This window comes from Falco cherrug, chromosome 7 (genome assembly GCF_023634085.1).
Source record: "Falco cherrug isolate bFalChe1 chromosome 7, bFalChe1.pri, whole genome shotgun sequence".
Lineage (NCBI taxonomy): Eukaryota > Metazoa > Chordata > Aves > Falconiformes > Falconidae > Falco > Falco cherrug.
This window is the reverse complement of record NC_073703.1, coordinates 48,485,722-48,512,500: the sequence shown is the minus strand read 5'-3', so window position 1 is coordinate 48,512,500 and position 26,779 is coordinate 48,485,722. Positions and strand designations below refer to the sequence as shown.

At 39.9% G+C, this 26,779-nt stretch overlaps 1 protein-coding gene across 2 annotated transcripts; it reads right to left on the bottom strand.

The window, feature by feature from the left end:
- Positions 1 to 1,420: 1,420 nt before the first annotated feature.
- TRAF6 (TNF receptor associated factor 6) lies at positions 1,421 to 25,005 on the bottom strand. 2 transcript variants are annotated; one of them, XM_055716001.1, is made up of 7 exons: positions 24,894 to 25,005; positions 16,312 to 16,637; positions 10,753 to 10,903; positions 9,969 to 10,127; positions 8,399 to 8,470; positions 6,940 to 7,017; positions 1,421 to 6,111 (listed from the first exon to the last, which is right to left on the bottom strand). In XM_055716001.1, the coding sequence occupies exons 2-7, from the start codon at positions 16,605 to 16,607 to the stop codon at positions 5,230 to 5,232; spliced, it is 1,638 nt and encodes a 545-aa protein (XP_055571976.1). In that variant the 5' UTR covers positions 16,608 to 16,637; positions 24,894 to 25,005; the 3' UTR covers positions 1,421 to 5,229. The 2 variants fall into 2 exon arrangements, with proteins under 2 accessions (XP_055571976.1, XP_055571977.1); XM_055716002.1 differs by lacking the exon at positions 24,894 to 25,005 and adding an exon at positions 24,618 to 24,827.
- Between the last annotated feature and the right edge of the window lie 1,774 nt (positions 25,006 to 26,779).

The window sequence follows — 26,779 nt, the reverse complement described above, 5'->3', positions numbered from 1 at the left end:
TACTGGGTGGGGTTTTTGAGCCAAAAGTAGGATTCATCAGCCATTTTACTCATTTCATCCAGACAGGCGTAGCTCCTCTACTCACCATTTCTGGTCCATTAACCTCCCAATCTATTATCTTGTGTTTACCGCACATGTTAACAGCATACTCAAACCTTCTCAGGGCTAACTTGGGAAGTTTTGACTTCTTCAGATGCTCCTCTGGAAGATGCTAAATAGTCACAGCATCTAAATGAGAGATGCAGCACAGAAAAGCTGAAGTCTAGCACTGTGTTCACTCACCTAGGATAGTGGAGCAAGGAGTCTTCTCTTTCCAGATGAAACAGCCTTAGTGCTGGGCTACTGCTTTTTTTTTTTTTTTGGGATAAGGCACCAGAGCAACTGGTTTTGCATTAATGAGGATTTTAGCTAAACACACACATTCTTCATGTGAAGTCACTACAATGAACTGGTATTTGTCCAATAAAGTATTTAGTCAGAATATTCTGGTCCTCATCTAGTTTAGCAGTACAAACCAAAGTTTTTTTCAGAAACGTACAGGTATATAAGACATTTGCATACGTGTCAACATACTTATATATGGCTGGTATATTCTATTTCTGTGTGTTGACCTTCCATTCATAGGTGCAGCTGCATATGCCTGTTTTTCCTGTTTAAAAAAAGGCCATTATTACTTCATCTCATCAAAAGATTTTAGTGTTCTTAAAAATAGGGAGCATTAAAAATGTATTACCACAACAGATATTTGTATCTGAGCATGCTTTCTTATCTATTACTCATAGAAGCTATTAGGACCAACTTGATGAAAGAAAGTCGTAATTAACCTGACATTAACTGCACTGCATTAGATATGTCTAGTAAATACCACTAAGTTGCCTTAGAAAAATTAGAAGTTTTTGAACCTTATACACTCTATAAGGCCCAGAGTCCAAGATCAAGATTTCTTTTCCTGCAGAGGCTGTTAAAAAACAGATCCAGAATGCCTCTGTGGCTGAGATAAATTAGCACGTCACTACAAAGCAAAAACATTTCTCTTACTGACATTCTGATCTGAGATCTTGCAACTAAGCTTCAACTTGTAGCTGTTTTTGGCCCCATCCTGCTTGCTATATTTGTCACAGAGAGGTGATAGTGTGCAGTATTTTTCAGAGCTGCATCTCAAATTACAAGATGATCATGAGAACACTTATTTTATTATGAATTATACTAGCTCTGTCTTCTAGTAATGAATAAAACTGTTGATACCCTTTATAAATGACAAACTTTTTATCTTGAAATACATTCTTTACCTTCTTGGTGCTACCATACATGGTCTCTCCCTCATTAAAAACCAGCAAGACAGAGAAACTACTCCAGAGGTCCTGTATCTGTTAATCTTTTTGAATAGCCTTCCACATGAATAAAGATGCAACATACAGTGTACAGTTTAATTAGTTTATTTTTTAAAATCCTGTCAGAAATAGAGCTGTGCATTAATTACAAAATATATTAAACAATCTATCAATACTTCCAAGGGAACAGGAGTACTTTCATTCTGTTCAAATGCAAACCAACACAAATGCTGACCCCAGAATAATCTTTTGCATCCATCATCAATATATTTGATGTGAAAGTGTCTCTAAACAAGAACAGAAAGGCCACCCTGATTTTATTAAATTAGCAAGCTTAATCCCTTGATAGCAAACATGACCAGGCATATCATGAGACCACTTAAAAACCAGGTCTATACATCTCACATTGAGACCAACATTTTTAGTAAAATAATTTTCCCTGCCCTGCAGGGGAAGACATTCAGAGGCAAAAAGAAAACACATTTGCAATATATTATAATTGGGAAATATGTGCCATAGCAGCTTTGCAAATACACATACTAACAGTGGCTGACTTAAAACACATTCAAGACAACAGAAATTTGGAAGATAAATGAAGCTAAGTCACTTTCTAAACCACCTTGAGATCTAGTAATGCTGCAAAGCATCAAGAGTTACAGAACCAAGGAACCCCATGCCTGAAGAAATTACACAGGAAACTGGTTAAATCCCCACATTTCCTCATAATTGTTCCAGAGACAACTCTTGAAACTGCATACTTTTCTGCTTCTATTTAAGTAGTTCTAGCAATTATACCTTAATTGACCATGTGTAAAATGATTTCTCAGAAGAAAAGATCAGATTTGGAGGAAGGGGAAAAAAGAAGCTGTTTCTGTGAAAATATACTTTCACATAAAACTAGATCTCTTCATGCTAACCTTAGAAAAGTTCAAATAAAAGATGGTAATCTTGAAGACTTAACTATACATCAAGATTGTAGCAATGTAAACTCGTAAGTTCTTCCATAAGATGATGTTCTAATTTGTGAGAGAAAGCTCTGGAACTGCAGTTAAAATGATGAGTAGCTTGGAAGGTGCAGGAAGAAAGGAAAATGGAACACGTAGATGAATAAACACTTCATTAACATTTATAATTTTTCATGACAGTAAGATTTAACTGATACTTAGCAAATTAGCTCTGAAAGTCTCTCATGTAAAGCTGGCATTACAGTAATTTGGCATCACTCAGTTCTACTTGGTGATATTCAAATACAAAACCAGTAGAATAGCAGCAGTGAATAAAGCATTCATTTTACTGTGGCCAATACAGTATTATACATGCAGTAGCTTTCTATTCCCTATTGGTTTGTGCTTTTGTACAAATATTAACCTGAAACATTTAAAGTCCTGAACCTGCCAAACTGAGCTTCCCCCCAGGGCGTAAGTATACCAGATGTTGCAGATAAGGCCCAAAGCAAAAATTCAGTTCATAATGCAAAGCTTCAAAAGGAAAGAAAGTATTAATGCACTTAGTGGGTCTTGGGTATAAACTATTACAACACAGACTAAGGACATTTTTGTCAGTATCACTAGATACTAACTACAGTTAGTAGAGTTGAGAAAGGAACTGTTGCAGGAAGAAGCTCTCAAATTTTAAGTATTTCTTCTGCCACCCCCCTCCAAAACCCCCAAAAAATCCAAACAAAAAAAAAGAGAGCCAGGAGACTAGTAGTCTTTGAGCATCCTGGAAAAACATAGATAACTAACGTAGTCTGAAAATGACTGGAGAACTAGTATACAATGCCTTCTGTATATAGTGGGTCTGGGGACTGTCACACACATTAAAACCCTCTTGGTTAAGAATGGTTTAACTGCTAGCAATGCTCTAACTGAAGACACTCTGAACCAATTCAGCTAACAGGATGAGGCTATTCAGTATACAAACTACTTAAGAGGTTTAAAAAAAGAAAGTTTGACAGTTTTAAAGCACAGATCTTTTCCTATTTTGAGTAATATATGCTCACCTGTCATCCAAACACACAGAACACACTAAAGTAGTCAACAACTGACCACAATTACCATTAGCCAGGAAGTTTATGTTTCAGTAGCAACAATACTCCGTTGAACACATTCCCTCTTCAATTAGTAAGCTCTACTCATAAAATAAATTTTACTCATCTGGGTATGATGAACAAAGTGGTAGTTGAGTCCTGGAACTTTTAATCTCACACACGCAGGCAGAGCGTGCTTCTAAATGAATATACTGTACTAGTCTCTCATTAGCCTGATATATATATCTATTAAGCATACACATTTTCCCCACTGATGATCCCCATGGGATTGCTTTGATGAGGCCAGATAGTTGGAATACTCTCCAGTATCTTTTAAGTTGCAGTGTCTCAAGTCTTTAAGTTGTTTCACTAGCTTGGAGAAATATACCTGTGGCTTACGTATGGCTTGGTCCTTTCTTCGGTATCAGACTGTGTACTTAAGTTATGGGGTGAACAAAATGGGTTTTTTTTCCCTCCTTTTAAATACAAGATTCAGAGCTTTACCAGCACCATAAGTTAAAATTTTCAGCACCAGTGAACTTGAACTACTTAGCTTTGACTGGCCAAAACCAACATTTATATGGCATACAAACAATCAGCACAGAAAACAATAATACATGCAACATTAGGAAGCTCATGAATTCTTGACATAGTGAATCTAGTGTTTAGTGAATGAGTAACTACAGACGCCAGATTTTTTCCTAAGAGCAAACAGGGTTGCAATTTTTCCTCACACTGCCTAATTAATAGGCTTTTCTTCCCCTCCAAAGCGTTGAGGGTGGCCCAGCTCCTGGGCCTTAATGGGACAAGGAGTACTCACAACAGATGGATGTTGAAATGGCCAGCTGTCCACTGAGAATTCATAGGAGACAACACAGGTCATGCATCACTCAGAACACCAGAAGATCACTCGAGCAGATGCAGGTCACAAGTTAAGCTTTGGTAATTCTGCATCACCCTATCCAATTAGCAAATACCTCTGCTCATGTATCCACTCACAACCTGAAAAATGTCCAGCACTAGAAGGAGACCCCACCAGCACAAAGGTATCTCATTCAAATGCTGTATTTTATCTCTCTGGTGATCGTGATTGACATTCTGGGCCTGGAGCACACACTTACAGAAAGAGCTATCAAAATAAAGAGAATTAGGGGAGTGCTTTCAGACCACATTACAAATATTTCTTCAGTGAACTCATCTCAGAGAATTCGGCCTTCTCCACAACACTACCACGTCTTTCAGAAATATTACTATCAACTCTACATCAACATGCAACTTCCTGAAGCTAACTTTGCAGAAGGGAAGGGTCAAAGTACACCTCAACCCTAGGTGATGTGAGCAAAGCCTTAACCTGACTTCAGATTTCAAGAGAAGCATGGCCAATTCAAAGTTCTAGATAAGTCAATATAGAAAGTGTCTTAACTTTCCCAAGCTCTGTGAAAAACAACCAACCCCCCGCCCCCCATCTCTACTAATTTAGCTATTTCCCTGCTACAGTATCTATTCCAAGGCACTGAGATGCAAAGATTTACAGGTCTTTTCTAATACGACTTAAGTTTTACCAAACGGAGATGTACAGGTACTTCAGTAGCATTTTCCTGTAGGCAGTTAAGTTTTGATTAACAACACTTCATTTAGTTAGCTTGCTACAGAAGTAGCTTATTACTTTAATAGAGAACAATACCAAATATCTGAACACATGACCTCATACAGAAAAAAAAAGTATACCAGCAACAACAAAACCCTATTCAGGTGAAGATCAACTATGTTGGCAACTATAATCTTTACAAATGCAGCCTGTATGGATGATGAACCACACTTGTAACCCGTGGTGGAAGTGGTTCCATTCCTCTGGTTAAGACTTAGGGGCTACATAGCTCCATCTGTACTGCGAGGCTGAAATCCTTCTCTGCGGAGACTGTTTAAATCCAAACGAGTTAGCACTTCACAGCGCACCAGAAGGGTATCATCCTTTATGAAGGTTCTTTGTTTCAAGGTTTGCAGGTGCATGAAAGTCACATAACCAAAACCTTTTGGATTGCGGTGAATTGTTGGTCTCTGGAAGGCTAGTAACTCTGGCTTGGCTTCCATTACTTCTTCGTGATTCTGCCTTTCAGGGCCTTCTGACTGATCCAAAATAGAAAGTCGTATAGTGCCTTGGAAAGGCCAAGGCAGATGGCTGTCATACTCTCCTTGCATAGTGTGGACAAACAGAGAGATAAAATTAGCACAACGCTGAGCATTTGGTAATTGGATATGCAAGCGCAAACACAGCTTGTAGCCAGGCTTTCCAGTATAGAAGCCAGGACTGTGCATCACAACAGGTCTCTCTTCTTCCTGGGCTTTCTGAAGTCCACTGAAGTTCTCAATCTTCCAGATATAAATACCATTACATTGCTGCGCCTCCATTTCAGTAATCTTTCCCTCCAAATTTCGAATAGTACGTTTGAGTTCTGCCATGTGAGTGTTCTGTGTCTCCATCTTGGCAATGAGTTCTCTGATTTGGTGATCTTGCCTTACCAGACGACCTTCCAACTGCTGAATAGTTTCTCTGAAGTTTTCAACTTCTGGATTACAATCATATGCGGCATGTGACACGTGTGAGAAGAGAGCAGGCTCAAAGGGTAGGCCATTGATGAAGGGTACAGGATTTGTAGCAGTAACACTGATATTTTGAAAACTCTGAGCCATCATTCTCATGTGAACCTGAGTGAACTCCTGCATATGTCGTGCCAGTTCATTCCTTTGCATCTAGAATTTAAGAGAGGTGGCATTAGGAACGTATCAAACATTATCTGCAATCACATCTTAAATGTGGCTCTGAAGAAAATCAAACAACTAGTTGCTTCTCTTATGTGAATCGAGGACAAGGTAATGTACCAAAGTAGCACTTGGGCTCCAAATTTAAGATCACTGTTACAACAACCAAAAGAAGTTCAAACGCCATTGGGCAAACAGTGTTCAACTCAAAATAGCGACATGGTGAAAAAGTGTTAGTGATCAACATACATTAAGTATTTTTTCTGTGTTCTAAATCAGCACTGTATTTTCGTCAATGATTTGCTAAAATGTCCCAAAGTACCCAATACAAAGGTTTTTGAAAACCGACGTGGAAATGATGAAGGGAAAAGATCCATTTTTACAAAGAGGTATTAAACAACTAGAAATAAGAGTACCCAGATTAAGTAATTTTAGAATTTAATCAAATTTAAAGCACTGTCATTTTTTTTTCACTGAATTCTAGAAGTCATAACTGTATGTGGTCACAACTTTGGAAGAAACGCTAGAAGCTATTTTATTCACATGAAAGCTGAAATTATTCACACTAATTAATAAAAGCAAGTTCATCAAACAAATCATTCACATATTTTATTAAATTTGAAAAAGACTTTTGAAAAGCAATCTATCAACATGTAGTACTTTAGAATTAAGATATCGCAAAACAAAAAATTCCCCACAATCACTAAGGATGTGGGCTAGTGAATGAGACAAGAATAGGAAAACACGGTAAAAACCAAACTAATAAACAACAGAAACATGTGCAAGGTCTGCAATTCATGATTCTGATAAAAGACTTACCTTTTCAGGACACCCAAAGGCACTGTAAAAACATGGCACTGGGGCAGTAGGACAATCATTGTCATAATGGTTAGGCATCTAAAACAAACCAAACTTGAAATTAATTTTTCCATCATGAGTATTCTTTTGTAACAGCCTAGAGAGTATGACTGGATGGATTCTGAATAGGTACCTGAAGTCAGATCAATTTATACCTATATAATTTCTGAAACATATATGGAAGTTTTGAAGAAAAATGCTAGCTGATGATAAAAATTCTGCATCTTCCTTGTACATACTTTAACAGTTCATTGCCTTTGTTCTTACCTTAGGCATCAGAAAGCATTTAGGTTTTCTTGCCAGAACAAATGCCTTTGGTTTCTAGCCTATCCTCAATCAAGCTAGATCACATTATATTTTCTTCCCTTTTGAAGCACTACTTGCATGTTTTTATTGTGTCTCTCTTCGTTATCTTCTTCCTCAAAAAGCTCAAATTACTTCATTTTTTCTTATGGCCCATGTTTTCCAGCCCCAATTACCCCAACTGCTCTGGATCTTCCCTACCCATCTCCACCCTCAAAAACTGGACAGCTTCAGCTGAGGCATTACGAGCCCCAAATAGAACAAAGGAAAATTCTGGGTTTCACAGGCCTAATACCTGTTTACGTAACCTCAGTATGTTTGCCTTGTTTAAATATCATGATGAAGCAGAACACAAGTTTAATATGGGTCAGTCATTAATTCTAAACCATTACCTAGTTTTATCTCTGTTCCCTATTTTTGCAGTTCATTATTCTACCTAACAGATTTTTGCCTTTGTGGTTACTGAACTCAATCCTGTTTTTCAGAGTGTTTCTCCAATTTGACAAAATTATTCTTTAATTTAAACAAGGTTATTAACATAGTTGCCATCCCATTCAGGCAGGGATAGACTGCAAGTTAAATAATATTTACCATTTTCCTGTCAATCAAGTAAGTTGTTATTGAATAGAAAAAATAATAATGGCTATTACAATAGTAATGGACAAGCAGAATTCCAGCCAGCATCTACAGTTTGATATTGAGTTGTTTATAGCTACTTCCCAACAGTGGCTTTACAATTACAAATACTCTCCCTCTCTGCCCAAATCAAAGCCTTGTCTTCTAATGTCAGCCACAACACTGGCAGCTGCTTGGTATTCTTTAACCTTCGTTCAGTATCAAAAACATGCAGTGTGGACCCTGCCAAGAAGCAGTATATCTAAACAATGTGATTTGCAGCCAAAAATCCTACAAAGGTTTATCAGATTGTGACTGCCAGCTGGAGCAGCATTAGAAGTGTATTATACCTGCACTTGATGCAACATTTTCAAAAAGAGGCAGGTAGAGATTTATTATCTAGTAGACAAATCGTTTCTTCAAGTTTAATTTCAGATTAAAGAAGCAATGCAAATACAAAACATCTGACCTGGATTAAAGATGGTGAAAGGTAGTCTCTTACCTGCTCTCTGATGAGCACTGTGTTGCAGTATTCACAAAATACATTGGCAAGTGGGCAGGTTTGGTCATGAAGCTTAGTTATCAAACAGAAAAAGAGAAGAAAGAATCAATAAAGTTACACAATTTAAAAGAGCGCCCTGATAAGATCTTCAATTTTTTACATTTCAAGCTTTGCATTTAGCTGTATGCAACTATGAAACAAAGAGAATCCCCTTACCATGAATAGTATGTTTTCTATAATTATTGTTTTTTCCTGGACTCATACAAGAAATTCATAAAGTTGTAGATTATTTCCTAAAGCTCTTAGGCTCCAAAGGAGTCTGAATTTATCCACAATTTTCTGAAATTCATGTTAATTGCAGTGGAACTATACTAAAAGTTTGTTTTTTTTTTTTAATTGTTGGACTATACAAGTTATTTTTGTTTGACAATTCACAGTACGATACCATAAAATTAATAGCTCTTGAGATAAAACACATCCACATACAGATAAAGAAAGAAGCTCAAAAAGGAAAGGACTATCCTCCGTATCACCCAAGTAAAAAATGCAGAGACAGGAAAAGAATTCAGAAATTATTTTGGTCTTGTGTTCTTGTGTGTTAGCACATATCCCCAAAAGATGCATCTCCTGACACATCCTTTCTGCCAGGCATAAAACCTGTAAATGTAAAAACTGCTTTGTGCATTACTTTGGCAGCAGATAATGGTCTCTCTGATGGTAAGGCAAAAAATCGGTTGTGCTTATGCAAGTCTCTTCACACCACAGGATTCCCAAGAAGTTTGTATTTAAGCACAATCTTCTCCTCAGCTTTCACCTTGTGGTGCGTTGACCTTGCCTGGATGCCATGTGCCCACCAAGCTGCTCTATTTGCTCCCCTCTTCAGCAGAAAGGGGGGGAGCGGGGGAGAGGGGAGAAAATAAAATGAAAAAAACCCCAACTTGTGGGTCAAGATAAAGCCAATTTAATGAAGCAACAGCAAAGGTCGCATGCATGGAAGCAAAGGAAAACAAAGGATGTTATTCTCTCCTTCCCCATCAGCAGGCGATGTTCAGCCACTTCCTGGGAAGCAGGGCTTCAGGATGTGTAGACATAGCTCCAGAAGACAAATGTCGTCAATAACAAATGCCCCACACCTTCCACCTCCTTTTTCTTAGCTTTTATATCTGAGCAGACATCATAGGGTATGGAATATCCCTTGGGTCAGTTTGGGTCAGCTGTCCTGGCTCTGTCCCCTCCCAAGATCCTGACCACCCCAAGCCTGCTGGTGAGGTGGTGGGGGGAATGTTGGAGAGCCAGCCTTGGTGCTCAGCAGTGCCCAAAACACTGGTGTGTTATCACCGCCGTTCTAGCTACTGATACAAAACACAGCACTATGGCAGCTGCTATCGGGACTCAACACACATCTGTTCTAAACTAACACAGCTTCTCACCTATGCAGCACTGAGAGCTCTTCTAGACCAAAAGCTCTGGGGTTTTTTGTTTGTTTTGGGGTTTTGCTTTAAAAACTGATATTCCATTTACAAGTAAACCCATGCAAATGGATGTTGAAACACAGACTCTTGCTAAGTACCTCTTTATCTTCAAATGCCATAGATGTGGCGCAGTTTGGACAACAGACTTGACGCCTCAGACACTCCTGTGTCATGTGCTCTTTCAGATGGTTCTTCTGGAAGGCTCCTTGGCACTGTGGGCACTCCACAGTGGAAAAATCACACTGCGACTGGTGGTCCTGAACAAGGATAAGAGACGGATTCGATACTACAAACTGGTACTATCATCTCACCTGTTTTCAAGATAAAGCACAGTACAAGACGAACAAACTGCAATCTTACCTTCATGCAAGCAAATCCACATACGCTTATGCTGGCTTTACTATCAGCCTCTTATTGTCCTGTTACTAAGATCAGGACTTCTTGTATTCAGAGCTTTAAGAATGCTCTCAAGTAAAAAAAAAATAAAATAATTGGCTTTATGTTTATCCTTTTAACTTTGCATATTATTTCCCAAAACAATTATTTCAACTAGTAGATCTAGCTGCTTTGAGGGAGTATTAAACTGACTTCAGGGAACATGTGTGAAATACAGACACAGCTGATCAAAAGACAAAAATAATCAATCCTAAAGAGAAAGCTGCATTAGTACAATTTTCATGCACTACGATGTTCATTTGAGAATCACTTAATTTCAATTAAAGACACATAAAAACCCCCCAAGTACATGTAGCTATAGTCTTGAATGAACAACGCATGGAATCAGCATAAACAGGTATCAGGTACAACCATCTATGTTAAGTTATTCTGAATTTTCACTTGTCCATGAAAACAAGTTTCCATATTTTGAAAAGTATTTCTCACCTCTAAATGCCTCAGCTCCATCTTCATACTGCAGCCCTTGTTGGGACACTTAACCGTCAATGAAAGTATTTCCCGTTTAGCAAAGTTGTCAGGAAAAAGTTGATTTTCAAGGAGAATTTCATTGTCTACTGGACATTTGTGACCTGCATCTCTACAACACAGAAAAGAAAGGACAAAAAGTTTCCAAGTTTCCTTTGCCCTTCATTTAAAATATTTTTACACTAGCAAGACAGTAGTGGCCAAATTATAACACATTAAAGAAGTCTTTGAAAATAATGGCACTTATCAGAAAGTATGAAATGTACAAAGAACTTGGCAATAGACAAGTTTCACTAGAGGTGGCGTGACTGGGATCCCAGCACTTTTCTAACTCAGTAGCTTTTATTTGGACAAATGCCATGATAGATACTCTGGAAATAAACTTGAGGAGGATGTAAAGAAACTAAGAACTTACGGTTCCATTTCTATACGTACTTCACATAGCTCAAACATCAAAGAATATTTCACATACTACTTTAAAACAATCCTTTAAAGATTCTTGGACCTTCTTTCTTTCTCACTTCATCAACAGCCAAGATGATCACAGCTGAGAGAAAAAGCAAAAGTGTCTTTTTTGTTTTTCCAGATGGATTTAATAATTTTGGCATTACTTTTCATATAGCTCATTTTGCTGTTTTTGTTGTACAACCACTTGATCAGTTGGTCATCCTTCAATTTATTTATTTGTACAACAAAGGGTGAAAAAAACCTCCAGACACAAAAGTAACTAATACCTATGAAAATTACACTGGATTTGTATCCGGTGTTGTATCTGAAGCCATTTGAACAGCAAACTGACTGAAAGTCAGTGCTAAATGGTAACAATTTAGACTCTAATGGTGGAACATGGTGCATGCAACTTGCACAAGAGAACCAACAGCTTCTTCCACTTCATCAGGTTCTGTCTACCTGCATTTAAAGACAAGAATCATTATAAATGGAGTAAAAAAAAGGGATCGCCTCCACCAAATTTTCCTTTAAAAAATATACAGTATCAGCTCGTTTCTGAAAGCAGTAGGTCAACCCATCTCTTTACAATTAACACAGTTAAAGAGGCATGAGGGATCAAAGCTTCTGAGCTGAAGTGCTAATGGAAACAGCAGTAAAACGGAAAAATCCATGGGGCGGAAAAATGTCAGAGAGCACTTGTGGTGCAAAGATCAAAGGCCAGATCATTGTCACTGCTTGCAAGCATGAAGGGAAGGAGAACCTAGTGGGCTGTGGAGACCAGGAGGGAATTTGTTCTTTGTTGGAAAAGGAAATAATTGCTCAGCAACACTGTCAGAGGAAGCGGGGGTAAAGTTGAGACTTCAAAAAAAGACAGTGAACTTCCTTTCATAGGTCTTGCTTGCAGGAGCTAGCTCGCCACAAGTCTGATAGTCATACTCCTAAACAAGTGGAAAAAAAGAAAATACCTAGCGTGCTGTTTTGTTTCATAGCTCCCTGAGCCATGATCAGCATGTTGATCTTTGTCACAACCCAGAAACATTCCCTCATTTTGCAGGCAACCTACAGGAAATCAGTTTTCACAGGTATAACTTGGTTACAAATACCCTGTTTAGTGAAGTATAGTTCAGTAGGCCTTCTGGTAAAACAGCAGCCTTATTTCTACACAGAAAAGCTAACTGTATAATAGCAGCCAATAACAGATTAAATAATGATTACCAGATCCCTAGTTTAAATAACTAGCAGACACAGGGTAAAATAAGAATGAATGACAATCTTCCAATGAGTATATTAAGGAAAGAGCAATAATTTACTCTTTCCTTATTTTTTTTTTTTTTTTGGTAAAAAAAATAAAAAATTACTCTTTCCTTAAAAAGAGTAGTATATTAAACAGAGTTCAAACATCATTTACAAGTATTGGGATTGTGTTTAAAAGGCTGCTTAAATCCATCCACAAAAATGTTGCTATACATTCCCAGCATTGAGCTTATGCACCTCGGTTCTAATTTACACTACACTGGAGGCTTTCCTATGCTGGAATTATTTATCATATTGAGCTGTGCCACCCACAACAGTACCTGTGAAAAAATAATCTTCTGCTACAAAGTACAACACATATTCCTATAATTTCCCTTGAAATTAAAATCTAGGTATGAAAAGTAAAACCAGAATAATTTTCTTTCAAGAAAAAGCCTGCTCCATGATTTTAGCAACTCAATAGTTTAGCCTAGAAACTGAAACAGTCAGCATACACTTTTAACTGCAGCCATGCTGGCTGTTTGATGAACTGCTAGCACTCAAAGCCTTCCTTGCTGCTTCTTTTCAGCTCATAATTCTGCTTTTCTGATAAACAGAGGTTCTGATAGTTGGCAAGCTCTACTACAAGCCCTAAGTCAGCTTTGACCCAAGATACAGGAGAAGAAAGACTAGAGTGAAATTTAATTTAGCTACTGTACCTGAAATTAGTTCTTTTAGAATATCTAATCAAGTACTTTGCAGACAGTAACATTTGTAAACTATTGTATGTAGTTACTTAGATACATAAGCTTCTTCAGTGCCATGACTCATACATAGCACTTCAGACAGATTTAAAAATATGCCAAGCCTTCCTGGGAGGCAAATAATTACCGTGATCAAATCCATCTGGTCTAATCATGTCCTTCACATTGTAAGATCTAAGACTCCAGCTCTTTAAAAGGTTTTTAAAAAAATCTTTCTAGTTGTAGCTGCAGCTTCTTCAACATGGACAATTAAAATTGTTTAAGTCACAAGAAGCAATTACTCAAAACTCACTTGTCCATCTTTTATCATTTAAAATCCTTAATATCTGTGTTCACTCGAGCTAGACAGCGGGGAAATGAGGAATAGACAGCAGCAATTTTTTCCTGATCAAATAAAGGCTGTGACAATCACTTAATAAAAAACCCCCAGTACTTAGAGAATGTAAAAATCACTTTCCATTTTCATTTTAGCTCTGTAGAAGCTTCTTAATGACATCAATCAATATTGTACTGTAGACACTACATACTCCAAATCAATATTGTACTGTAGACACTACATACTCCAAACCAATAGCTTGATCCATGGATCCCAACTAAGCATGCATTTCAGCCCTTCAGGGATTCAGAGGGGTCTGGCACTTCAGTTGTGTGCTCTGCTTTGACAAACAATCACTCAAATTGCACTCCAGAGATGGATTTCAGTGGAGAATGAGGGAAAACATTTACTAGCACTGAAAAATCTCAAATATCAGTGTGATGATCTATAGTCTCCAAGATGGAAAGATGCTTTCTACCTGTGTTTAGTGTTCACTGAAACAGTCAACACTATCTACAGAAATGAAGCAAAATAGGGAAAGGGAGTAAAGAAGCAAAAACTGTTTGCAGACCTAAAACTTTGAGCAGAACAAGTACTCCGTTAATTTAAAAAGGAAGAGAAACTATTTCCCACGTCTGGGGTTTAAGAAGGAAGTTTCTCTACCTGGTATGAGATGTTGCTTTCTGAGCACGGGTTCACTGCGGTTCCTCACTCAGTCCTGTGGTAAATTCTAACCAATGACTGTAACTGTGCAGCTCATCAGCAGAAGGATTAGAAAACAAGCTATTACAGATCTGAAAGAGACACTAATTTTTGGTAATTTTAAGTTTAGTAATTTTCCCCTCAGTTTTCAACATAGGAATTCTGTTGTCTTTGAAATGATTGGTGAGTAGATATTTCTAAAGCTCAGTATACTTAAGTACTGACTAATTTACCTTCAGGTTTTATAGACATCACACTCCAGGAAGAAGGTTTAAAGATACACTGAAGTTAAAGACTACTATAGAAACTGCTGCTGCCAACAAACAGAGCAGGCTCAGAGACAGCAAGTAAGGAATAACGGCCTTTATTAGTACAAATGTCTAATTTAAAGCTTACAAGCATGCATGAAATTATGTTTGTTAACCTCTTGAAAGAATTTAGGTTGGAACGTGCAAAGTGAAGGCCAGAAAGTAAAGCTAACTGATGTGCTTAAGAAACTGGATTAGAGTCAGAGCTGACAGGTTCAGGTTTGGGGTTTTTGCCTTCTTCCATGCAGCCAGCTGGCACAAATACCATTGAGTGATGCCATTGGGTAAGGCCTGACATACTTTTCTTGTGGAAGCAGGAACATAGTGAATGAGGCAAGGGAGCAGAGTGATCTCATGGTAGGCTTAGTGGAGAACAGAGTATGTCAGCTTCCCCTGCAGAATCCACAGGCAAGTCACTTTTCATGGGTGAACACTGGTGCATATTCTGCATGGACAATGAATCTACATCCTTTTCTCAGAAATACTGATGAAATTAATATTAACAAGAACTGTGCTGTAAACACAATAAATTTCTTCACTTGCTGGAAAGGAAAACAGACTGCTCTTTTGCTATCTTATGTAAGGAATGCAAAATCAAGTTTGTCTTCTCAACTCCAACATTTCCCTCCTTGATCTAAAGGGATGCCATGAAAAAATACAGTAGCATCAGATACAACAGTGACAGAAGCTACAGAGAAGCCCACAAACCCCACAAAATACTGTGTTCAGAGAACATCACTGCTGGCATACTATTCATGTAGTGAGCTACAAATAATGAACCATGGAGAAAAAGAAATGGAATAGAACTATGAATAAATGGTATGGAAAACCAATCAAGAAAACACTGTACACTTTGCATGCTAAAAATAAATGCCTGGGAAAACCAACATTGTATGGTAACACTGAGGACAGTTTGATGATCTTTACAAATATTTAGATTCCTACCAAAGTACTGTGACATTTGAGCTAAACTAGCAACTGATAAGAAAAAAAATCTGGCTTATACTGAGAAGGAAAACCCCTACATCATAATATCTAGCCTTCTATCAATGTGTTCCAATACTCACGGACACATGTGGGGCACTGATGACTGTATTCCAGATTTCAGGGAAGTACACTTTATCAGTGTACTTTCTGCCCTTCCTTGCTCTTTCAGTCATTCATTTTCATGAGCCCTGCCTGTTCTTGCCATCATATCTCATTCCCACTCCCCCATATGCCACCTAGTTTTCGCTCTCAACGCTTTGTTTGAGACTATTTCCTCATTACATTTTCTCTTCCAGCTAAACAAGGAAGCTGCTGATTTCAAGCAAAGAACTGAAAGCATGAATTGCCCTATATGCACCAAGAAACCATGTTGTCTGTAGTTGCCTGTAGTTATCAAAAGAAACAATCATAGTGAAAAGACAGGTTTTATAATCCTGGGCTGAAAAAGGAATTTATTTGGAGGATTTGGCTACTTTTAAAAAATTATTATTTAATGTTTACTGAATCAAGTATTTAATTCATAACCTGGGTAAATTTGTATAAATGGCAAAATGTCTAAAGCTCCAAAACTCATGATGTTTTGGCCATGCATGTTCATTATTAGAAAGCATCTTTAATGAATTATACATTGTGAGAGTTCTATTAGCACTCACTGGTAATGCATCTCAAGCAGTTCTATTCAGTTTACATTGCCCTTAAAATGCTCTGCTTTGCTAAGTGAATTTCTTCTTAAAAGCAACTTCCATAAATTTTTCTTTACCTTATTGATTTGACAATGCAGCCTTTGCAGAAACGGTGTCCACATGGTGTCTGCACTGCTTCCCGAAGAGCCATCAAACAGATTGGACATTCGTATTTACTTTCCAAGGGTGGATCAAACTCCACATCATAACCTTGTGTTTCCTCTGTGAAAGAGCTTGGAGGGTTTCCAGTTCCACTGCTGACGCTTACGCTGTCATCTTTTGCTCCAACGCTGCAGGCACTGGCCATGGCTGCACAGCAGCCGCTTTCCACGTCTCGGGGTCCACAACTGTTACTACTATATAGCAAGCTCATAGTAGCTAACAAGTGCTACACAGAAATGCTCTGCAAGATGACAAAAAGTTGTGTTAATTTAAAATATTCCAAGACCTTCCTTTTCAGGCAAGAACAAATGTTATTTCCAATCAGAAACACTGGAACAGTGGTGCAGATTTGATTCTACTCAAAATCACCGATTTTGTGTTGTCCCAGTTTCTGTTATCTATCTTTTTCACTTATCTTGTGGTATATAGGAAAGAGTACTGCATCCTGTCAGCCTAGTTCAAAACGCACACACCTCTTTTTCTGAAATCTCTTTCATCTGCCTACCTAATTTCTGTAAAAAGAGGAATATTCCTTGTCCTTGCTATGTTTACTGAAAATGCCTTTTTACCCCTTCAGAATTTTTTACTTCTAAAGCATCATAATATAATTTGCATAAACACCACTGTACAAAACCAAGTTTACTGGATGGCAATAGCTCAGTTTCATATATTCCTTGCAGTGAATAAATGTTATTAACATTTTCTGTATACAGCAATTCACAATATAGTTTTCAGATCAGTTTAGGTGCGTATCCACAAATAAAATGCAAGTCCAAGTACCCAACCAATCAGATGCTGTGCTGCAAGTGAAATTCAAATATACAGCACCACTGATAACATTTTTAAACTGCCAACAGGACTTTAAATTGAGTAAGAAGCTATACATGAGATAAGGCTAATAGTTCCACAGCTCAAAAGCTATCTACAAACTATTAGTACTGAAACGGAGCTCTTGCTCTCCTTTCCCTCTTCCAGTCTAGCTGCAGGGAGGACAAGGGACATAGAAGATAAGAAAGAACAGAAGATAAAAGTCACAGCTCCCTGAAGAGCAGTGAATAGCAAAGCCTGCTTCTAAAATACTGCTCACAAAGAAGGCTGAACTTACAGGTACGAAATAAAAAAAATGCTGGTACCCCCAAACAGATTGCCAGTGTTTCTACACTGAATGAGGGAACTTTAGGAAAGGTCTAAATAACAAATATAAATTCTACAAGTCCAAGAAATTTTTCTCTCCCTTGATTTTTTAATGGTTACAAACATTTTCTTAGAATCCTATTGTGGTTAGTTTTCTATAAATGAATTTCTTTGAAACACAAGAGATTATCACCAGGTGCAAGGCAGTATGAGTACACTGAGGGTTACAGAGCCAGGCATGCAAAAGCCCACTAAGCCCAGATTTGACATTTTGCCCAGCAGTATAGGCCAAAGGTCTCTTGCAATGTTCACCTACTGCATTCAGTGTAACACCTTACACCATCACATAATTTAAAGCATATTAGGGATGGAAATCTAAGGATTAATCCAGAGCTCAGCTGTAAGGATTGTTGATCTGCATCACTATTGCAGACTCTGGGGGCAGCGAAGGATGCAAAATGAACAGGATTACCTTGACCACAAGCTCACAAAACTGAACTTTTCCCTGCCTTGATCAGAATTTGAACATCACTAGTCATTTTAAGAAAATGTGCATGCTTAGGAAGAGGACATACAGGTAGTTTTATTTGGGTACTTATTACATGACACCTTAACATCGCATCAACAGAAATACTAATCACACAAAGCCTCAACTGGCATTTACTGGACATATATTTTGAACACAAGCAACATTACAGAAGTACACTTTACATGATAAACAATGCTGACACTGTATGAGCTTTTTTTGCAGTTATCCAAAACAACAACAACAAAATGCAACCTACCAAACAAAACCAAACTGGCAAAGTTATCACATTTATGTCAGTTACAGTTAGAATCAAACCAGAGCTTTTATTCTGTGGTGTAAATATTTGACTTTCCATTTTGCTGAGGTACGCAGAGGTATGAGAAGTATCTGAAGAGTAGCATTTCTAACATTTCCAAAATACCATTAAGGTACAGAGTCTCAAAGCACAGTTTGACAGTTTAGATTTGTACTGAACTGGTCAGCAATGCTCACTTTATGCAGAGGTAACTCTATAGCAGAGCTTCCTGGAATTGGATCTAAGGAGTGATGTTTACTTCTATTCTTGTTCTCTGCCCCCATGTATTATCCCTATATGTTATCTACCACAACAGGCTTTATACAATCACAGAATGATTTAGGTTGGAAAAGACTTTTGAGATCATCAAGTCCAACTGTTAACTGAGGACTGCCAATTCCATCCCTAAACCATGTCGCTAAGCACTGCACTTACACTTTTTTTAAATACCTCCAGGGATGGTGATACCACCACCTCCCTGGGCAGCCTGTTCCAATGCTTGAAAATATAATCAAGGCTCATAATCAAGGCTCCTAAACACAACAGAAATACAAACTAAAAACCAAGTAAATTCTTAGCGGTTGGCTCAGACACAGTTCAACAACTATCAATTTAATCCCACAGAACTGAGCAGCTCCCCTAATGACTTAGAATGGAAGCAGAAGAATCAATGCTTAGAAAGATGCTTTGTGACAGATTTTTTAAAATGCCATTGGTAGGTCTTCTTTTCTCTGGATTTTTAAAAAAAACCAACAACTTGTTTCCATTATTAAACTAACATTACTTTTATTTAACAGCTGCTGCAGAGGGTCATTAGTCCACAGGCCATATTTCACAAAAAAACCACAAGAACTTAAGTTGGGCCAATGGAGTGGGAATGTTAGTATGCAGGATATTAGGATCCACAGTCATCCTAGGACTGAAAAATTCATATTATTCCAAGCCACAAGGGTATATTTAGTGAGACTAAGAAAGGAAAGAGGAACATATATCCCTTTAGCAATGTCACAAATGAATTCAGGAAGTCGCAACCAGGAAAATACAATGGCTTTACCCAAATTCAGCTGTCACATTAATTGCAAAGACGTGTGCAACTCTTGCTGTTCCTAGGAAAAAACCCATACTATTTGAAATACTGTTCTTTTAAGGAAGAAAACAGGATCTAACTCGCTATGATCTCAATGGCTTAACACTTTGTAGATTTAAGTGCTGTGCCAGTGGAGTTCTCTTTGCCCATTTAAATTGTTTCTATAGACATAGTAGGTATGTACATTCAGTTTACAGAAACAAAAATCCGGTACCACAGTCATTTTAATGAATGAGTCACTGCAACCAGTCAACATCCCAGTCTCACACAAAAATCCCCTTATTCAGTGATATACTTCACTCCCACATGGAGCTTTTTGTCTGCATATGACCAAGGCATTCATAAAAAAAGAAGTGCAAGTATCATTGCACTTCCCCCTTTTTAAATAGATAATTCAGGCACAAAGAGGCAACCGAAGGTGATTAAGAGCCAGACTTTTAATGCTGCTTATGTTTTATGTAAGATAGGACTCCTCCTCCTCCTCTTATCCATTTCTTCTTACCTGTGAGGAAAATATTCCTCCTTCTATATATATTTATAGATGTGAGGCAAGGCACGATTTTTCAAATCTACATCCACATTGCTGTTACTCGGACCATTAACTGAGGCCTGATTACTCCACTATAGTTTAAAACAATTCCTCTACAAGTTGTAACTACTGTAGTAGAAATTAGTTCTGCTTCTTGTGGCACTGATTTTACCAAGAGTAGGAACGTAGATTCAATCTTCTTGAACAGAGTGGTGCTACAGAACCAATTAGAGAAGATTATACTTTGAATGTGGATGAAGGCGTTTCTCACGATGAAGGTGGAGCAGACAATTTGTGAGCCTACCGTAGCAGGTTTGCACGTTCCTCCCCTGGGGAATTCAAATAATTTTCAGGCTGAAGAGGATGGATTTTAAACCCCAAACCAGTAAATATCCCAAAATTCATATAAAAATTGCTACGCTTTCTTTTTGATTAAGGAATAGATTACCAGTGAAGTAAAACCTAAAAAACATCCCCCCCAAACCACACCAGGTTTTCTTCCTATTGATAAAGGTTGTTTTTCTTTCTCTGTGCTGAACAAAACTGAGTTAAATACAACAGCAGGCAAATACCAATCTATAATACCTTGTCTACACCCCAGCTCTGTTTTCTGATGTTGACAGTTTAACACATTGAACACCTTGGTAGCCTGCTCTATGATCTTTTTTATTTGGGTAACATCCAGCCTTCCAACTGAGGAACAACTGAAACTGAATTGGATCATTACATGGTAATTCTTGGGTTTTGCTAGTGTGAAGCTTCTTAGGCAGAGAAAGCCTTAAAACTATGTTTGGTAATGCACCTGAAATGCCCTTTCCTAGAGGTAGGAAGTCCTATTGGACTTGCTGGCTAGATGGATAATGGGTTTTAGCTTGCACACATGAGGTTTTCAAAGTCCTTGGGACAGCAAAGGTTGATTTCTCTCTCCAAGGCAATGGCTGTATTGTTTGACAACAGAAAAGAAGGTGCTTTCCAGGCCAAATGGCAATAGACTGAATTTGTTTGATCATTACTTGTGCTGCAGAAATCTGGAATGCCCTAAGGATCAAAACTCCATGCCCCAGAAAAGACACAGTTAAGACTATAGGGAGTCCCAATACCACTCTTCCAACGTCAAGGTTAAACCATAATGAAACCTTTCTTCATTAAGTAACCTGTGCTACGTTGCTATTTACACTGTTGCGTTACAAAATGATTAGGTTGATCTGAGATAGCACAGTCAGACCAGAAGAGCGAACTCCTGCAAGAATAATGTATGTTATGATCAACAAAAACAATTTCAAAACACAATTAAAACCCACCCATATTTTAAATTAACACACACAACAAACCTCTGATTTGTTAAGGTCCATAGTATAATGGAGTTTAGGCAGGACTTTTACAAATCTTCATGCTCCAAAGAGCCACACAAAGGATTAATTCAGAAACTGCTCTAAATCAAAGAATATTACTGATACCAGAAGGTATCTTAAAATTGCCTGGGAAATTGCACTATAATTAGAGTAATAGGAAGGAAATAAAAGCAGGTATTGTATCCTATTTATACTGAAATATAAAATGATACCTTTGAGCATTTGGCAAAGGTGAAGGAACACTGTCAACAGAGTGTTATCAGTTACCATGAAACAGAAAATTTGGAATACTAGTCAGGAAGTACTGAATACAGTTGACTTCAACAATTATTGCCATTTCCTAGAAAATTCACACTGAGAAGCCACAGAAATAAGGACATCAATACAGAAGACTATTTCTAATCCCTTTTCTTACTTGAAGTTCACAAACGTAATCTCCTTGCAGCCTGGCCAGCACACAGCCAGTAATGGAAATGCCTTCAACACCTCACGGACAGAAAAACTGGCCAAACTTTTCTGTTTTCTTCTGCCTTGCCAAGAACAGTTTTGTACATTTAGCTTTCTGGGTCATGAGACTGACAGACCAGCGGAGTGACTTTGGATAATTTGTTTATGAAGCAATACTTGCAACACTTATTCCCTGGCATATTAATCATTGGTCTACTGACAACTGATAAGCACTGTGTGTTTGCATTATTAAGTCTGTAACCATCATTACTGTGGCTTCATCCAGGCAGAACATATAAAATGATGCAAGTTCCCTTTAATTAATACCTATAAAACACTTTCATATCACAGTTATCAAACAGCTAGACAAGCCAAAGGAATAAAGATTCGGGCAGAACTGGTAACTACAAAACCCAAACTCTGGTTTCCTGTAAAAGGCTGCAAGCATGTTGCAAACCCTTTGTTGAGATACTTTTTTTTTTTTCCCTAATAGCAGTAACTGTTAAGACTTCCAAGTCTTTTGGATAACCACCATACTTATCATTTAACATGTGAACCTAAAGACTTAAAAGAATTTTTGTTTGAGGCAAATACAATCAAACAACAACATTAAAAGCTCATTAGACACTCTAAAGAGCTCCTGCTGCTGGAGCAGACACACCTTTGGGGGTTTCTGAAGCTTTTCAGGTGATTTCTCTTTGCTTGGAGAGAATGCTGTCAGGCTTTAATCATGTATGTATTTTTATGATTAAGTGTTATGCAGGATATGTAGGAGTCGCATACTCCCAGTTATGTTCATATTTTATCCCAGTTAAGTGTGTCAAAACAAATTTAATTTTAGTGAGCAGTGGAAGGGCACTATACTGTATTTAACACCAAAACATTCCATGGGTTTTTCCATAATCAAAAAACCAACCCAAACCAAAATCCCCTTCTAAGCCTTCCTTCAATTTATTAACTCCCAGGGACATTTCACTGAGAATTGTTCAGATTAACAAATACAAGGAAAGTATTGTTACTAAGAAGAATAATACTACTTAATTCTTTACTTTGGCCGAGACTGCTCTCTTTGGCTTCTGCTCTCCCTTTGCACACTGAAACACTCAGAGATACGCATTGTGCCTTTCTACACCCCTCAACGGATCTGCAGAGAATTTAAGATGCTACTACCTTAACGAGGACAAAGTAAACATCAAGACAGAAAGTACTTCAAAAAGAGGCAGGGAGAAGCACGGCTATGAACAAACGTCATTTCTGCAAGTCACAGTCTCCAGGCTAGATTTAATTACCATCTACCTCAACAAGCATTAAGCTTATATCTGGCATTAATAAAACAATTTGCAATCCTGAGAAAAGAAACAGTAAATTCAGTGTACATTCTGAAACAACTACAATATTTTTCCTTTTCACTTTACTTTACCTTACCTTTACTTTTATTGTCTTTTTGACATGCTTTATATCCAGAATCTTTTATCATTAGTTTTGACAGTCTGGATCTGAAACTTGTTTGTAACTGCTTAGCTAATTTGTGCTACTGAGACACAAAAGTTACTCTTCTTGACATATTAAGCTCATGAAAGTTCAACAAAAGAAAAAACATGTTCACCTCTGATGTTTTTTCAGTCTGAAGTTCTGTCAGCGTAAGAATCTAGCGTTGCATTGTCTTTTAAAATACAGTAGCACATTTTTAAAATAGAAAGCAATAACTGAAATATAAAATAAAAATAAAATAATAAACCTAAAAAGCCATTTATCTCTTGACGGCTACTCATTCAGTGGAGCCTGACTGAGCTTCACAATTCTTTAGCTCCTAGGAAAAGATGAAGGTAATGTGGAACATGCCGAAGAATTATGCCCAGAGTGACACCTGCCATGAAAATAATCCAAGTGCTTTTATCAGCATACTTCTGTGACTTTTCTTCATTCTGATACTAGTGGGACTAGTTTCATCGCTCCTTCATACCATGGAAAGACAAAACAGCTTGCTCGCCAGTGTTGACACAGTTGGCGAACACAGGGTAAAACACACTGGAGATGTTAAACAGGCTGTTAATGCAGCTACTAACTTTGCCTCCCTCTGTTCCTTTTTCTCTCCCTCACCCAAAGCTTCAAATAAATAGTTTCTTAGCCATTCTGTCAATGGTATTTAAGACACAACAAAATCCACATAGCTCATGGGTAGCTCTGCAGCATGCAGAACTTGTCATGATGCAAACACGGATAAATACTTCCAGCTAGCTTTAACTACTGGGTGTAAGATACACCACGACATTTCCCTCCCACCTACAGCTGAGATTTCCGTTTAAGTATGATAAGACTGACTGTGACCTAACTAAAACGGACGAATGGATAGAAAGTACTATTGCAATCATTACTTGCTACTCACATTAATAAAATTGCCATAAATATAAAGTACTGCCAGCCTCTACTAGCAAACAGAGCTATCTCTTTTTGATAGCATAACCTCTCTTGCAGGTTATGCTTACAGACCTTTAACATGCTCCCGAAGAACGCACCGAGTATCTCACTTTCACATTTGGAAAAACAGAGCCCCCCAGCGAGGTGATGCCGGCCGGGCTACGGCTCGGAAGCCACCGGCCGCGGGTGCTCCTGCGGCTGCCGGCCGGCACCCCCGGGCAGTTAACGGGCAAGCCAGAGCCACCCCAGCCAGGCTTCCCCTCGCACCCGCGGCAAACCAGCCCGACCCCGCGCCCCTGCCGCTGACAGGCACGGCGGGGCTTGGCCAGGCTCGCCGCGCAGACCGCGGCACAGTTTCATTTTTGAAGCAGCACAGGCTGGCGTGCCTCGGCCCCCGCAACCGTCCTCCCCTAGCGAAGGCCCTCCTCACCGGCAGGCCCCCGGGCCGATACAGGCGTGGGCCCTGCTGCGCGCCGCGGTCCACCTGGGCCGGACGGGTGGGCGGCTCCGCCCGGCAGCAAGGGCCGCGCTCCGCTCCCGAGCTCCGCAGCTCCGGCCCGGGAGGGAAAACGCTCCGCGACGAGCACCGCGACAGGCCACGGGCCGGCCCCTCTTTTCCCAGAGTCCCCCGCCGCCGCAGGGCGCAGGCAGGCCCCGTCGCAGCCCTCGCCCGGCCGCCCCCCGCGGCCGGCCCGCCCGTACTCACCGCCGCCCCGCCGGCCGCTCCCCGCCGGGCGCCACTTCCGCCTTGTCCCGAGAGGCACCGGGGAGGCGGCCGGCCCGACCAAGCGGGGCGCTCCGCGGCGCCACGTCTGCTGACGCGCCCCCTGCCGCCGCGGAGGGGGAACGGCGGCGGGGCAGGGGCGGGGCGGCCTCACCAGGGCCGAGTGGCCCCGTCGGCCGGGAGCCGGCCCCCGCCCCCGTGTACCCCGCGGCGGGGAGGTTCGCCAGAGCCGCGGAAATCCGCGGGAAGCGGTCGCCTTCTTCGTAACATATAAACAAAACCGTCGCCAGCGTGTGTGTCCGCAGGGAATTTTGCTGCCGCGCCAGTCTGCGCGCCGTGCTGCAGATGCTGGGCTAAATTCGCTCTCAGCTCCGCTGTGAGTGCGGTTAAAAACGAGGCACTGGAAGCTGCGGCGGGGGGGCTGGGGTTCGCAAAACAGCCATTTCTCGGCGTAAACCACATACTTCATACAAATAACGCCCTGTCTAGGCCTCCCCTGAGCCAGAGGCACTGGTGCGGGAAGGGAAGGGGCGCTGCCACCCCCGGGGAGCGCTGGGGCCGGCCTTTCCCGCTGGCCTGCGACAACGGGCGGTTTGTAGGGACGCGAAAGACCGGGACAGTCGAACCCGAAGGCAGCTTCGTTTCCTTCCAAACGAACCAGGGGAATTTGGTTGTTTGCATCAGTGAGTTCTCTTGGCGAGGATCTCCGACAAACGTATATTTAAAGCCAACGAAGCCCGCTCCCAAGCGCTCGGGGGTGGTGGTGTAAGCGGGGCGTTGCGGGGCCGCCGCTTCCCGGTGCCTTCCAGCGCCCCCGGCCCGCGCCGCTCCCGCCCAGCGCCGAGCCCTCCCGCACCGCTCCCAGCGCTCCGTTTGTCCAAAACACACTCAGAGGTTTTGATAGGAGCTCCCAGGAAGCTAAGAGTTAGAAGAGAGTGATAGCCGGGTCATCAGGTAGGGGCTCCAGTGTACCACAATAAAGGAATAATTGTATTAAAAACAAATAAATAAAAAAAACCTTTGTGGACCCTTTCCTGGACAACCGGCTGAAGTTCAGAGCAATCGTTTTTCTCCTGGCAAGTGAAAAAACTGTGTGTTACTTTATTTAACTGTAAAATGAGAAAAATTATCATTACATAGGGTTGTAAAACAGATACCCTTAGGTAGGGATTTGTCTATGGCTGAAAAATATTATTTGTAGTAACCTGTAAGGTACCCAGGGCACTGATGTCCAGCCTGTTTTACTTGAGAATTCAAGGAAATTATCTGGAGTTTTTATTCCAATAGAATAAATGAAATGCTTATATTCAGAGAGGTTTCCAAATCTAGATGGTTTTGGGGAAACTTAGGCCCGTAGTCATGTATTAACGGCCGCGCTGTAACAGAAACCCTACAAAACCGCTTTCGTCCACTTGGTGGAGCCAGTTGCACAGGAACACATTTCCAGCGCTGGGTCTGTGCAGCTCAAACTGTCGAGCAATTATGCTCATACCGACAAAAAACGCACCCAAAGCTGTAGCAATTCAAGATCAATCAAAACCTTTAGTTGCCTGCAGTATCCCTACAAGACAATATTTTTACAGGGTGATTTCCTGAGTACTTTGGAAGTAAAACACTTGACTAGGCTTATGTATGCTCATGTGGCTCCTTTGATAACCAAACTGCTGCCTGTACAGTGCCCTTTGCACGGGAGCTCAGGCTCCCAGGGGACCAGGGCAGGTAGCCACTACCGGGGTGAAGTTTTGAATAAGCACCCCAGGGGGCCAGATCTGCTAAACTAATTCTTAAAGAGCCCCCAATCCCTCGATACTAACAATGCATTTTGTCAGGGAGCTGTGTCTGCCATTTCAAGTAAGGGAGGAAACTAG

What these genes read in the sequence shown, in the direction of transcription:
- TRAF6 (XM_055716001.1), bottom strand. Translation starts at nt 16,607, where the DNA reads ATGAGCTTGCTATATAGTAGTAACAGTTGTGGACCCCGAGACGTGGAA. An exon ending in TGGCATTTGAAGATAAAGAG is followed by an intron (nt 8,471 to 9,968) that starts GTACTTAGCAAG and finishes TTGATAACTAAG; the next exon opens with CTTCATGACCAAACCTGCCC. An exon ending in CAGTGCTCATCAGAGAGCAG is followed by an intron (nt 7,018 to 8,398) that starts GTAAGAGACTAC and finishes GGTTTGTTTTAG; the next exon opens with ATGCCTAACCATTATGACAA.